This window comes from Diadema setosum, chromosome 4 (assembly GCF_964275005.1).
Source record: "Diadema setosum chromosome 4, eeDiaSeto1, whole genome shotgun sequence".
Taxonomy (NCBI): Eukaryota; Metazoa; Echinodermata; class Echinoidea; order Diadematoida; family Diadematidae; genus Diadema; species Diadema setosum.
The window spans coordinates 16,354,708-16,371,153 of record NC_092688.1 but is presented as its reverse complement, the minus strand read 5'-3'; the positions used below and the strand labels follow the sequence as shown (position 1 = coordinate 16,371,153).

Sequence of the window (16,446 nt, the reverse complement as noted above, 5' to 3'; positions counted from 1 at the left end):
TGAACTCGCCGTACAGGGATTCGAACCTTGTGTTTATAGATCCAGAGCCTGATCCACTGTACCCACGATGTGCCAGATTGCATTAACATTCTTTTATTCATGACTTCCTTCCAAATTGCCTTAAAATCGTTCTCGGTTTAACTGAATATAAAGCAAAGGATGCATAAACAAGACGCTCTACGACACTCATTGAACTCCACACACCAATACATTGTATTTGTAATACCAACCTAACCTACACCAACAAATCAAAAGCATACAATTACTTAAAAAAAAAATCACCCAACAGAGTATCCAGACTTATGTCATTATGCAAGACACATTCCCAAACCAACATTGAGGAAGAAGAAAAGGAAAAGAGTGAGGAAAACCTGGTTAGTCTTCAATACAACACGCAGAATGTCCAATTTGCTATACAGTGAGTACTAGGAATACATGATAAGTTCAAGAAGCTAAGATCTCAAACTGATTCACCAATTTCAATAACAGGTCGCACTCCTTGATGTATGCCAGAATTTCCATTACATTATACAACATGCATGTGCATCTGCGAATGAGTTTCGGCGCGGACCAGCTGCTTGCATCCTCGTACATTTCTTGCTTCTCCGTGAATTCCATTCAACATAATTAACATAGAATACCTCATAGAATACCTCATAGAAGACCTCATAGCATTGTATACACAAGCTACAAAGCCCCTGGCATAGAAAGAGTTAATCTTCTCCGCGATTCAACAAGCGATTTCACTCTTTGGCCTTAAGATCAGTCTACTTACTGACTTTTAATTATGAATGGCAACTACAAGTAATCACAGTGTACATAAAACATATTGCTCTGTGACGTCATCGGGAGTAAATCCCGTGACCTCTTTTAACAACTCCTGAGACAAACGTTAAGCCCTAAGCAAAACAGCACGCCTTAAACAAATCTAGCTTGTGTGAGGAAAAAATAACAATCAGTTAACCACACCAATGGGCATAACTAACGATAACACACGAATCGATCATCACAAATATTATGAAATAACTGCCACCAACATAAATATCACATAATTATGATAATATATAATATACTTACATTTACATAGAATATCAAATATAACACTGAATCTGTATCAAACATTAGAATACTATTTTCATTGATATAATATAGTCGCAGTAACAATAATGGAATCATTGCATATTTCTTCTTGAAAGATACTTTGTGAGACTGCCTAAGGATATCACAGACTCCAAAATGTCCGAGATAAGCTACACGGATTGCACATGATCCATACGTTTGACTCCCTATAATACGCTCTTCTAATTTTAGCTTATTCTCTGCGAGTTACAGCAATTTATAATGTGACGGTGATACTGTCGCAATGTAAGGTTCAATGATGACGTATATACTGAAATCATGCTGCAGAGTGATAATAGGGATGTGATAGGGATATATAGGGATATATAGGGATATATATATATATATATATATATATATATATATATATTCATTCATTGTGTATATTACCAGTATATTATATACTCATATGAATATATATAATATTAGATATGGATAATGATTTGTCTGTCTCTGTATGTATATGTTTACTCTCTCACGGTATTTCTCAAGAGGAAGAGCACATTGACATTTTCTATAGATACTTCGGACATCATCTGGTAGACTTAAGGGAAAAAAAGCTCACTTTCTGGTATTAAGTTGTGGAAAATACATCTCCACTTAGTCCAAGTTTGACAAATATCTTCTTTTCCTTCGCAAAAGAGATACAGCAAAAAGGGAGATGTTTATTGCCTCCTATTGAGAATAGGCAAATCAGAGAGGGAACTTTTTTGAATACGTAGACTCGCATATCTTATCATCTACAAGGCACATAACAATACGAACGACTGAGTCAATTAATTGAGACCATCAAATCACATCAGCGGGGAGTTAAGCTGTTTCCCGATACACAAGAATCTTAACTGCCAATGAAGAAATGTAGTGCAAATATTTTTCCCCCAAGTAGACGGTTGCCATGGCGACACAAACGATGCGCGAAAGAGTCACCCTGTTTAACCCAAGACGCCGAACCATTGTGCACGAAGAATCGCTTTTACAATCTGTCTGTTTCCCCTAATTGCTGATGACCAACGAACGACAAAGAAAAAATTACTTGCATGCATGGGGATCGCAAAAACCTACTAACAAAACAATAATTCACTTAGATCTCATATCAGTTATCTTAGACTTATAACTTATAGGCAGTTTTTAGTAGACTCGGGAAGATTTTCTGTATGATAGTTTGAACTTTTTATTTTTTATTTTTCTACGCAATTGCTTGCTACCGCAGTCGCCAGAATTCAATATGAATTGGTTTGACTTATGCCAACAGATATGTCAACTCTTCTTGAGTTGACTGGGAATGTATAGAGTATCAGTTTTACGTACTTTTTTGTTTTTATTTTGTTTTTCTAATGTTTTTCTTCCAATAAGGGAACTGTTATTAGAAGAAAATCGAAGAAAATTATAGCGCATTACTTTTTCACAGACTGTGAATATATAGTACACCGGATGCAGCAACTTATTTTAAAAAGGGGTGTATACCTTAGGTCTGAACTAAAACATTCATAAACTTTACTATATACCTTGACGCATAATGACATGTTCGAATCTCTCTTCCACCTCTCTGTTGTACAGAATGACCCTGAAATTCTAGCACGAAACTCTTCGAACGCCGAATAACCCACATAGATAATATCAGCGTCTTGTATGTGGTCAAATTAACCACACTTTTAGGGCGTGGCAGGTATTACGGTCAGCCAATCAGCATCCTTATCTCTTAAGCCAGTCCATGAAAGCCAAAGTTTGACATTCTACGGACTGAATCGAGCCTTCTCGAACTTGGTTAAATTTGCTTCTCGTCGCTAAACACAATGACGAATAATTCACCACCCACATGGCCACATCTATATGCAGCAGTCATTAATTTTGTAGTATGATAACGTCCTAGCTGTACGTCGATTGACCAGTTCGAATTAGCGGATTGTCTGTAGGCTTAAATGTACTTTATGGCCACAGAGGTATATATATATATATATATATATATATATATATATATATATATATATATATATATATATATATATATATTATTATTATTATTATTATTATTATTATTATTACTACTATTATTATTATTATTGTTATTGTTATTATTATTATTATTATTATCATTATTACTATTATTATTATTATTATTCATAAAACTGTAAACCAATGTAATCATATCTATCTGCGACATACTATCTGATGAAATGATGTCTGTATGAATTCATATATTACATTAGCTGATACGATTGCACACAATCTCATCATCTTAATATTGTCCCTATATATACAAAACAAGATTATTCCAACAAAGCAGAAATCTTCATGTCTCATACTCTTTCCGTATACCCTGAGTGAAGACGCATATTTCATCTGTCACATTTGCAAGTAGAATGTATTGCCGTCTGTCGCGTTTTGCTGATCCCATTTGAACGATACGCTTGCTGATTGGCTGCTGCTACTTCAGTCAAGAAATTACGGGGGGGAAAAGACATACCTAATCAAAGTTCGTAAAGACTACGTGGCTAACTGCACTTTCTCGATTTTTTAACCCCCCCCCCCCCTTGCCTCGCCGTTATTCTAGAATACAGGATGCGTTGTGTGGAATGTAGATCTACATCCAAGGCCTTTGAAAACGGCTATTGGCCAGATTCGGATCAATTACTGGTGTAAAGTGCTAACAGTGGACGCGCGTGTGCAACGGACGCACAGCAAGATCAACAAGATCCAAGTCGTTGATGTTCATTGCACTGAAAAATAAACGCGACTGTGCGTGGATGAATACCCCGTCGGATGCAGCTACATCCTGCGCTAAAAATCAGTTCATTGCATAGTACTCTTTTTGGTAGCTCCATGCATATACCAAGTCAACCTGATCATGCTCAGTGTTAAATTCTCCACGCTCCCGAGTTTATACTCGGACCAAAATCCTCCACGATGCGGGTTGGGAAGGATGCAGATCGCCACGCAAAATCACATTTCTGTCTTTTAAATCTTGACAAACTTCATTGTAACCACCGTTAATTACTGTGAAAAGTCAAAGAAACTGCCATTCCGAGTTATCGATTTCATGGAAATCAGTTTGACTGTCAAGGACTTTACCTGTTGTTGTTGTTGTTTTTTTTTTGGCAGCAATCAAAAGATAAGTATAACAAGACAATGAAAAGAAATAATGCCTCCATCACACTGTACACATGGTGTATGCCACAGAATGTCTACTGTTAGTCTGGTGAGACACAAGGCTTAGGTGTCTCGTGAGAAAGTCTTTAAATTCCAAATTCAAGCTAAATAGACAACGGAATGAATCAAAACAGAATTGTGCAAGAAATATAAATACCAGAATACATCTAAAACAATCTACACACTTATATAACCAAATTTACATTCGAATTCATCAAGAATTATCGAGATATACACGCATTATCACCTTCTTTTCTTTTCTTTGCCGAACATCTTGCAGGGATGCGAAATGAATGTTTTTCAAAGCAGGTGGGATACAGTAATATTTGCTCACAACTATGTCATATTCGTGTGGTCTGTACTAACACGAGAAAACAAAAAGGGGGACGAACAACTACTACATATAGGACGAAGCTATGAAGTACGAGCACACGAAATGATTTTAGACAAGAGAGAAACTTGGAAATTTCGCGGAATAACATTTTCGTGCGTGAAGGAAAATCTTCTGAGATTATTATGGGACACACACACACAAGCCCATAATAGGGAGCTTTAGATTTTGACGACGCGGATGTTCGGAGGGGGGAAAAAAGGAAGAACGTTCTACCCATGCGCAGATTGGCTTATAAAAATCGAACTCGCGTTGTCTGAATTTGCACGGTCGGTTCTGGGCCTTTTTTGCGTCGCAGAGAACTACTTGATGCAGTAATCATATGGGGGCGTCATTAATTACTTTGTATAGGCTGTGTCCTCGCGTAATCTAAAGCTACTTTGAAACACGACGCAGGGAGAGAGAAGGGCCGACGCAATCGTCGTCTTAAACGTCCGCGTCGCAAATCTAAAGCTCCCAAATGACTGTCGCACACCACCCTTATAGGGATCGTCACGCAAGGTGACCGTCGTCTTTGAAATGGGGTGTAAGCTCGATTTCTGTGTTTCTAAGCGTCTACTAAAGAGGAATGGTTACTACTGCATTCCCCTGAGCGCCAATACGGAGGAAAATATCAATTGTTCTTTTTATTTGCCACCATATTATCATTTGCTTTTGTCTTATTTTCAGGGGTGAAGGGCATTTTGTTTGATGATACTGATACATAGTACTAATAGTCTTGATAAATTAAGGATGGAAGTTGAACATTTATAAAGTTATGACTTACCATAAAGGCGGGGGGCGGGGGCAAAGGCTAATCAAACATTTTTTTTTTTGTCTGAATGAATTGAGAAACCATCCATAACAGAAGATACACATTACTGCTTGCTCTTCCCGCGGTATTTATTTACAGTTTACGTCTGAATGAATACAGTAAAGCACCTGCACAAGGTTACAAAGTTAGCACATTACTGTATATTCGTTATCCCTGTTAATGACACCTTTGGCTTATTGTATTAGGAAAGGGAAGAGAAAGAAAAAAATGCATTCACGCAATTTTAGGTCAGTCTTAAGATCTGTCGTTAGGGTCATAATCTCAGCTGGGGGTTGTAGTCGCCTGGTAACGCGGTTTGGTTCTTGAGCTTGAGCGCCATGTCCACGCTCTTCACATACAGGCCGATCATTTCACGCATCTCGTCCGTGAACGGGTCGAAGCTGAGCTTCTGCCGGGAGCTTTCCCGCCGCTTGAACTTGCCGTCCGGCGAGCTCAGCGTGCACAGGATTCGCTCCTCGTCGATCGTCTGACCCAGGAAGCGGACCATCTTCTGCAAGGGAAGGAAGGCGTCGGAGCGTAGCTCCTCGTAATGGATGACGAGGATGCGACGGCTGTACTGCAGGTAGTTCAGCGCCGAGTTCGTCCACGTGCGCGACTTGCCCGCCACGAAGTCGATCCATTCTGTGTGGGGGAAGGGAAGGGGGGGGGGGGAAGGAAAGGTGAAGAAAGAAGGAAAGAAAGAAGGGTAATGAGGGTGAATGTCAGTATCATCCAATCGCATGACAGCCAGTTACCCAATCACAATGTGACAGGAAAACATCTAATCACGTGAGGGATGACAGGAAAGTACGTGGAGAATCAAACAATATAAGCTTTTTCACATTACGCTGACGTAATGGCTGAGTTACTTTTATCCGTTGACAAAATCTGCGATAGAACCACAAATTACATAAATTATGTCTGTCGTGTAGCTGTGACGAAAGAGAAGAGAAGTACTTAAAGCTCCCAGGTGTTATTGCTAACATATTTGATCTGAGTAGATAAAATACATCAGTATACACAAAAAGAGACATTCGTATTCTAAAAATAAGAAACTGTTTTTGGTCTTAATTGCAGTAGTCCAAGGCTCCATATACAATGCTACGGAAAATGCTGTAGCGTCTTTACGCCGGCTGACCTGTCCCCTGCGTGTAGTGCTTCTCGCTAGCGAACCCCGTGTGACCTCCGAACTTCCGGTTGTGCTCGGAGATCATCGCCTTGTACGGGTTCCTGATGATGAGGATGGCGCCGTCGAAGCTGGCGACGTGCTCCTCGTCGAAACGGTGCGACTTGATGGCGACTGTCTTACCCTTCCTCCAGTCCTCCCTCTCCCCGAGAAATCCTGGGAAAAAAAAAAGATGCAGAGAGGTGAATCATCGTTAAACAAGATGTGCCTTTTTGTATTGTGATTTCTTTTTTCCTCTTCATTCTATAGCTTTATAGCTTTGCAGATATTCTCGTTAAAGATGATTGTTCAAACTTATACATCGCCTTGGAACCCGAGGAGCGCATGATTAAAGTAAAGATTCCAATGGCAACCGACCTGAAACACAAGTGGGTCAAGCTAGACGAAGGAGGAGGAGGAGGAGGAGGAGGAGGAGGAGAAGAAGAAGAAGAAGAAGAAGGCAAAGAAGCAGAAGTTGAAGAGGAAAGAGAACGGCATCCGTACCTTTTCTGTACAAGTCTCCGTCATCGTAGATGCTCCCCGTGTAGTATCCCGTAGCTCTCTCAATGAGGTAGCGGACCCATGTGTTCCCTGAGCCCGGAAAGCTGGCCAGGGCTACGAGGGGAAACTGACCTGGTTGGCCCATAGAAATCTGCGTACATCTGGTGTCTGCCGATAGTGAGGGAAGAATTTGGAGGGGGGGGGGGGGGTAAGGTAAATTCATGATTATTGATTGATTCATTCATTCATTCATTCATTCATTCATTCATTCATTCATTCATTCATTCATTCATTCATGACAAACTCTTTAACAATTCACAGAAATTCATGATAATAATGCTGCTGCTGCTGCTGCTGATGATTATCATAATATAAGAATTATCATAATTGTTATCACTATGATTGCCATTATATTTGTTTTCATTATCATCACCACCATCATCATTATCATCAGTAGTTGTAGTAGTAGTTGGGAGTAGACAGAACGATTATGTGACGACATATCATTGTTTAAGTACTTCATGTTGAGACGTGCCAACCTCATAATGTCAAAATTACATGCCCTACAGCAACTACCTACCCACCTCACAACTTGTCAAAAAAAAAAACGTAAATCTGCATAAACCGATGTAAAGATATTTACGTCATTTTTATCTACCCAGTGAACACAACATTACTCAGTATACTCGCGGTCAGGCTGGCAAAAAAATCGAGAAGTGTAAGATCGCAAAGACTTCGCGATCTTTTGTGGCAAAAGATTAAGAAGTTTGCCGAGAAGTTCTGCGGGAAGTTTGCGGTCACACTGGCAAAACTTCGAGATCTGAAAGATCGTAAACTTCTAGATCTTTTGCTTAATGATTGAGACATGAACTCGTCTTTGAGTGTACGTCTCGCTGCGTTGATTCTTACCTTCCACCCCAGATTGGTAGATTGCATAGTGTTCGGCACCGCCGCAGAACGTCTTGGCGTCGCCCTTGCAAACCTCCTGGCATTCGCTGTGGTCCACCGTGTGACGCAGCGTGTAGTTGTGGGTGAGGTATCCGCAGTGACACTGGGAGCCGCGAAATAAGGCAGCGAGCGGCAACGCCTGCGGCAGTGAACCAATTAGAAGGCATTCATGTTGTATATCTTTTAGCTTCAGTTTAATTTTTCGCAAATAACATTTTATAACGATTCAATCACTTTCACTGAATATTGACCGAAAAACATTGTGTCATACAAGTTTTTATCTTTGTGGTCGGACCTTTAAAATAACATTGGTTTCCTTGTATCTACTGGTGTGCGTTTGATGAGGCCAAATTATATTACGGCTACAATGTATCGACACATTCTTGATTTTGAAATAAAATGTACATGGTTTGCATTGCAGCAACCTCGGCTAAAAACTACGACATCATTTACATCATCACATGGTATGGTCATGATGGTAATGACCCTTGAAAAGTCAAGTAATTCATACTCGTGTCTAGAATGGATGAAAAATAATGTAATAAATCATAATGAGACAAAACAGAAATATTTTCTTATGACACAAACCATCCCTGTTATTGACAAATATCTGAAACTTTTGTTGTTGATTTTTAGAATAAAATGGATAGCCTTCAGTTACACAAATTGCTCACCTGTTTTTCGCAAAGTTGAACGCAGTAAGCCACGGTCATCTGATCTGATTCTTCGAAGTATTTGGTGAAATAAGAGTCGTCCGTGGGCCTTACTGCGCATGTGCGGAAGCCATCTTTGTAGCCTGGCACAGGGCCTTCGTCTGCAATCACAGAACAGCAGAAGAAGGGGAAAGAGAGAAAGAACTTGAATTTACTGAATTAAGAAGAGTTGCGTGCAGCTTTGCGTTTTAAAGGACATCGATGACGAGAGAAAAATAAGCAAACAGAATGACGAAAGTTTAATTATAGAATCGCAGAGAAACAAGTATTATCAATACTCGTTTTTGCGAAACATTGACATACCACAATCACACAATAATTATGAATAAGAAGAGGTGAATGTATAATATTATGCTCCATTGTCGAACAACAGTTTATTCGCAACTTATTGACAAATTGCCCTCCTGATCATCGGACAGGCGTCTTATCCACCAAACCACCGAGCTTGTGTGCAGCGGCTACTGCGTATTTATTTTTGTTTTATTGCAACTGTCTTTCGTCATATTTTCAGCATTACATATTTTCACTGTTCTGTTTGTTTGACTTGAAATGTGTGTCATTACAGTCACGTGGACATGGAGGGGAGTTATACTCTTGAATTCCACCATTGGCTACGTTCCAATGGTGAGAGTACGAAACTCCCCCTAAAAACACCCGACTGAGTCGATTGAAACGGTCGATAATTTGACTTGCGTTTAAACTCTTCCTGTCCCCCCGATGTAGAGGATTTCTTGCGGCGTCGATTCGGAAAGACTCTCCCTCCCTCTCTCTCTCGCTCTCCTTCTTTCTCTCACTCCCAGACGATCTCTCAGATCACAACTTATTCTCGAATTGAGAGTGAAGCAAATAAAAATATGCATCGAAAGTGGAATAAAAGAAATGCCCGAAAGCACAGAATAGTTAGTTTACAACCACGCGCCCTTGTTTCTTGTACCTTAACAAGCAACCATGGAACTACACCACTTTGCCCCATGATCTGTACAACTGTACTGCCCATAGAATCTTAATCCTAAATATCAATGATGTCGCATTTCTCTATCTTATTTTGATTATACGCAAAATAACATTTTGTCGCGCATACATCATAATATTATTTAACAAAAATAGTATACGCGTTACGTTGTGCAATGATAAGTCGTCATGCTATGAACATTTTCTGCTGCCTCCTGCTTGCTACGACATTATTTCTACTGAAAATAAAGCATTGCGAAACGGAAGGGGCACCAGCTTGAAGACACCACAAAGGAGGCATCACACCTAACGTATACACAGACTTGTAGAGAGTTTCAGCTGTGCTTCATACACAGACCTATATCTCTACTCTCGAGTTTGTATGCCCGGACCGGTCCACTTGTAGAGATGTTGCTGGTGCATTACGAATCTTTGGTCTTGAGCCAGTCTCGAAACTCGGAACTGCAAGATCCCAGCCCCAGGAACAAACACGCACTGCCAAGCCAACAGAGTGTTCAACACCTTTCAAAAGCAGTGTTCAAAAGTATTGCATCGCGCCATCAGCGTTGAATTTTGGAAGAATGTGAAGCAAATGCCTCGAATTGAAGTTGGCGACTTCGAGAATGAACCGTAGCGAGCGATATTTTTTTTTTCCAAAAGAAAAATAATGTTTCTCTAGAGCAATGTTTTGTTGCTGTTTTTTCCCCTCCCACTCTTTTTATCAAATAACAGCTCAGGTGAAACTAACTCGAGTAAAGTAATGTTGTACTGAAACACGACCGATATCGTAGTACAGCCAACGAGACTATGCAACCTCATATTGTGGACGTATAATATCCGCACCCGACATGCCAGAAGGCTAATTAACAAATGGCAATCACCTCTGCCTGCATGATGCACGAGATAAAAATGAGCAAAATCTATTTTCCACCAGGGACTCATTAATTGCATTTAAAACGCCTACTTTAGACCGTCATGGAGAGTGCCAAGATAAGCTCAATCGCAAGCGCCCGTTTATGCTACTTTAGCCGAGTAATTATATCGCATAATCATCGATTGGACCTGCAATGAGACAGATTAAAAAGGCGAGGTCGACGGTATTTGTGGTAGTGAAGGTGTGTGTGTGTGTGTGTGTGGGTGTGTGTGTGTGTGTGTGTGTGTGTGTGTGTGTGTGTGTGTGTGGTGAGAGGCATACGATATAACCGCTTCTTTGCATCACGATTAACATTTTGCAAGGTGCCATTTTGATCAACTGAATCGACACACTCTCGAAATATCAGGTGTTACCAACAATGAATCGTCTATCTTGTGGACTTTCCTATTTTACAATGATAACTAAAAGTAGCATAATTACAATGTTTCCCTCTCTTCCCATAAATCTTTTACAAAGTCATGGAACATGCAGTGAGTACCCGGCTGCAGTGATTATTATGTACATGATTAATCTATTTTTACAGTAGATACGGGAGAATAAGAATAAGGCAGTCGTATACGTCTTTCAAACTATATAGTGCCAAGTATCAGATCACCCCAGCTCCGAGCCCTTAGGAGACAAGCGATGTAAAAATATGATTTTGAATGCAGAATGGGTTGGAATACCGGAGAAGCATAGAGCTACAATAAGAAAGATAGATAGGATGGATAGATAGAAATAGATATATAAATAGATAGATAGATAGATAGATAGATAGATAGATAGATAGATAGATAGAAAGTTAGATAGATAGATAGATAAATAAATGAATAAACAAATAGATAGATAGAGAGATAGATAAATAGACAAATAGATAGATAGATAGATAGATAGATAGATAGATAGATAGATAGATGAATAAATAACTAAATAAATGAATAGGTAGAAAAGAGAGAAAGAGAGAGAGAGGGATGTGACGAAGATAGAAGGGGTTTGGAGAGGAGACTAGCGCGGATGTGAATTTCACGACTGGAGATGAACTTGACGCTCTCTCTTCTCATGGTTAAACACCTCGACACCTACTCCATGTCACACGGAGAGGTTTGTGTCACAACCAAATGTCATTTGACGAGTTCTTCCCTGTACAACATTAATAAGATTGGCTCATGTGGACCCAGCTGTGTTTAGCTGTATGGGTGTTTTTTTCCCCCTCTGCATATCAGAGCCTTGTATTGCCTCAGCATCCACTGTATGTATACCATTGTCAAGCTATTTTAGTACACACTGCCAATGCATTTTCAGGTGGTGGGTTTGAAAAGGTTAACGTTATCATGATTCAAATGCATTATAGTGCTGTCCTCCAAAACAGCTTGCTGATGAATTATTTAATGTGCTGGAAGACCCCGAAGCGACCAATGCAAAAGAACGTCCCATCAATATCGTCATGGCATAATCAGTTATTCGCTATTGTCTTTTAAAATATTTCAAAGAACTTACCGTTTTAGAGGAAACTATACTTCAGAAATCATTCGGCAATGAAACAACGAGACCATTATTTATGAAGCCGCATTTCACATAGAAACACTCGCATTTGACATTGGAATTATGGAAATGATATTACATAGAATGCAGAGAAAACTATTCGCATAGAGCCTTCTCCTTTCTCCTTTCTCTCATTCTCGTTTCGTGGTTTAATTCATACCTCAAATTCATGAAATTCTTCCGTCGAGATGTTTTCATTGCAACTGATTGACAAATTGCCCTGCATCGACGTAAATTTTTACTTACTTTATTTTTATTTACGTCGATGCAGGGCAATTTGTCAATCAGTTGCAATAATTCATACCTATTCTTACGCAACATGTAAAGTGTTTTCTTTTTCTCTCGTGCGTTGCCGGTATGTCTCTGAAGGTTATATTCATGACAGCGCTGCTCAGACAATTTATTCTATAGGCTCAACAAATACATGAGTAAGTGCAAGCCTGTGCCATCACCTCAGCGAATTTGCATTTTATGATGGCTGTGGTTGCCACCAATAACACTATTCGGTGAAAAGGCGCAGAGGTTAACTAATTTCATTTTTCTCATGTCAAATCCAATATCGATGAGACTTCCTGCATTCTGTTCGCTTTATTCTACTCTTGGTCAAAGTCAACATGAATGATTATGTGTGATGTGGAATTGAAGGGATAACCCTTTAATTACCCCTGGGAGATACAGGATAAGTAATTAATTATAGTTCTAAGCAGTAATAATCAATACCTTAGTCAGTTAGTGGGAAAGAGGATTGAGTGCGTCTCGTACGTAAGACTGTGCATTCATTCATCTGGTATACTTGCCTATCACGGAACGTTTGATGCATACAGGGGGCGTAATTGAATCTTTACCCTATAATTATGTGACAGTGACCAACTTTTCGCACATTTCGGGTTGACAGGCGTGTCCCTATGATACGATCCCTGCAAACGATAATGCGTGGGTCAGAGAGAGGCGACAGTGATGGAGCGAGGTGTCGTTCCCACTTATACGAGAAAGTACCGCGTACGCCGAGGATGAAGTCTAATTTGCAGACATTTTTTTTTTCTCTCATACCTGCACACTTTGTGATATTAGTTCATATCATCACGTCGCGCCGTGGAATTTATGGCGTATCAAATACCCATTAGGCCATAAATATTAATGTCTTCAAGCAAAAGCAGTCAGAAATTTCATAACTGGGGAGTGCATTGCCAGGCGACGTATCTGAGTAGAAAGAACATGTCTTGAAAAAAGGCCATCAACAGTGTGATGACGCATCCAGCGGGTAGTGATACGACAGCGACGACGACGACGACGACTGTGAAGTAGACATGCGATGGCGATGAAGATCATGAACTCATGATGCCGATATACCTGTGCAACTGTTATTAGGTCTACGTTATAGTAAAAGTCGGCAGGATGGTAAACATTCAGCGCCTTTCGTCAACTACTGTAGTAATAGACTGCGTGCATGGGCGTACGTGTAGTTTTCCTGACTTTGCAAGAAGACCAAAACAATAAAACAAAAACGAAAGAAAATAAGCAAAAATTGGACCCTGCACGAACAATAGTTAGTCATGTGTTCTTCATGTAGGCCTACTTTGTTCAGCACTGTATCTGCTCTGCGTCTATAAAAGTACAGTCTATCGATAGATTATTATTATAGCAGGAAACTTTAGATTCATTATTCTTCCTACTTGTGGTGAAGACCCGGAAATCCTTCCTTCACTTTGCGGCAATAGCCAACGAAATCTGTATTCACAATCTATACTTCAATGTATAGACCCTTAGAAATTGCAAATCAATCAGGTTATCGGAAAGACGTGTCCACAAATCAAGATACATTACGAGACTCTTAATTAAACAGATTATGGTCCCCGAGTCAAGCCATGCACGGCTACCACCCCCCTCCCCCAACCCCCACCCCCGGCAACCAAACCCTTTTCGTTAAAATGTTTATCCAGTCGTTATTAGTTCTTCTTACCCTACTTTAACTTCCTAATGAGTTTTATACTCGGTACTGGTTAGGCCCCATGATCCCCCTCCACCATGTCGTCATTTTATTATCTGATGTATTTGGGCTGCTTCCTTGTACACGGCAACGTATGTTTTCTGAAACTTGGTCCATGTTTATTGGACGTCCGAATTCATTAAAATCATGTGGGATATAATATTTATGCCAGGGTTTATGCCTAACCACCTGCTGCCAAGTCCTTTAAAGGGACTGTACAGTACTGGTTGCGGTGGGGATTCATGTTTTGAACATTCCTAAGTGAGATAATGAAAAGCCTCTTATAAAATATGAAAGAGCATGTAATTTTAAGAAGGATTCAACGTTTATTTGATGAAAATTGGTTTTCAAATGACTGAGATATCCAAAAAAGTGCTAATGATAAAAGGCGACATGCCACAACTTTATTAGGATCTCTTTGTTTCACCTTGTTTTTGGATATCTCAGCCATTTCAAAATCGATTTTCATCGAATAAAATTTTGATACCCCTTAGAACTGCATGCTCTTTGACATCTCATAGAGTGGTTTCTGAATATCTCGCAAAATGTTAAAAGCTAAATCCTCACCTCGACCAGAACTGTACACACCCTTTAACATTAATGTCGATCGACCGTTGTCCATCAGGTATCTCACGCTGGAAATGACAAGGGAACACGAATGTTTCCCTGTCCGACTCGAGTGCCATAGCTAACAAAGCGGACTGTACCCTTGACAATTGATCACGACGATTTTAAGGCATGCTTGCATTCAAATCACTGATATTTGTTTTATGTCACATCGCACTCATTTTGTCTCATTCTTTCGTCAGGTAGTGAAATTTGCTCAGCGGAGCATGGTACGGACATGTACACACAAACGCAAACAAACACGCACACACCCACACACACTCGTCATGCACGTAAACAAATACGAGAGCTAAAAAAAATCAATCTACATCAATCTTTAAAAATAAAAAATCAAAACCAAACTCCACACTGTAAGTTACATAAAATAAGAATTGAGTTTTCACTGGTCGATTTCTTTCCACTAATGTAAATATCATGGTATATCGACAAGTGTACGCATGCCCAGCTGATCATTCATGATATGGTTAACAGAGACTGCTCTTTCTTTTTTTAGCTCTACTTTGTTTGTTTGTTTACCCATCTATTAAAAGATTGTATGTTCACTTCATGCAATCGCAAGCAAACAGCTGCACATACTAGTGGCATTATCATTCTGCAACCTCTGTCTACTATGAAATTTTCTACCCAACTATTTGTATAGTTACTCGATCAATCTTTGCAACGTAATCTATATATATATATATATATATATATATATATATATATATATATATATATATATATATATATATATATATATATATATATACATATACATATATATATATATATATATATATATATATATATATATATATATACAATCCATCTGCGACTTCCGTGAATAATACGCACGCTGTAGATCATTTTATACAGGAAAACATTCTCTATACGTGTACTTCTTGCATACTCTACCCAAAAGGGACTATAGCCCTGGTGGTTTTCAACAGTCAGGGTTCCTTTCTCACTTCGAAGGATCATGTACATGTGTCTTTATCAAGTCATGGTATATATTATTGTTGGTGTCACTGTATATCCAATTTAAGTTGACATATCATGTCGTTCTCTGCTAGTCAGGATAATCCCCTAGCGTGAAATTTTAACCCGAAATCAAACTTTGGTTTGTGACATAATGTGATAGACTTTTGAAAGCTCTTTCATATTACGATGTAATCATCATTTTTTTTTTTGTTCGGTTTTTCGAACGCGCAATCCTTAGGCCCTACTTCTGCCGGGCAGACGAGGATGTGATGTTTTACATTGCTGCATTTATGTTGATTTAAGAAATGGAATCAATTCACTCTTATGAATCAACTATTGCATAATTTCATAGAATCACTCTATTCCAAATTTCGTATATAACATCAGACGAACCATTACTATTCGTGCTTTTGTTGAAGACAAAAAAAAAAAGGAAATCAAATTCAATCAAATTGAGGTCTCCCTACCTTATCATGTGAGAATGACGCTCTGTTGGGAACAATGAATGAAAAAGAGGAATATTCGAATAATAAGAATAATGCCCTAATGGCAAAGGAATGCCAAAAAACTGCCATCTACAGTCTCCTTAAAAGAATATAAGGTGTGCAGTCTTGGTCGTTGTCTGAAACAAGCTGAAAATGAAACATTTATCCTCACTCCATGCACATGCACACATACACATACATATA

General features: G+C 39.2%; 1 protein-coding gene across 1 annotated transcript in view; it reads right to left on the bottom strand.

The window, feature by feature from the left end:
• Nucleotides 1-5,724: 5,724 nt before the first annotated feature.
• LOC140227655 (sialate:O-sulfotransferase 2-like) overlaps nt 5,725-16,446 on the bottom strand; it is a 90,362-nt gene continuing 79,640 nt past the window's right edge. Inside the window, exons 4-8 of the mRNA XM_072308071.1 lie at nt 8,739-8,878; nt 8,026-8,203; nt 7,120-7,284; nt 6,589-6,792; nt 5,725-6,092 (exon numbers count right to left, since the gene is read on the bottom strand). Coding sequence (XP_072164172.1) covers nt 5,725-6,092; nt 6,589-6,792; nt 7,120-7,284; nt 8,026-8,203; nt 8,739-8,878 — 1,055 coding nt within the window. The remainder of the gene's footprint in view (nt 6,093-6,588; nt 6,793-7,119; nt 7,285-8,025; nt 8,204-8,738; nt 8,879-16,446) is intronic.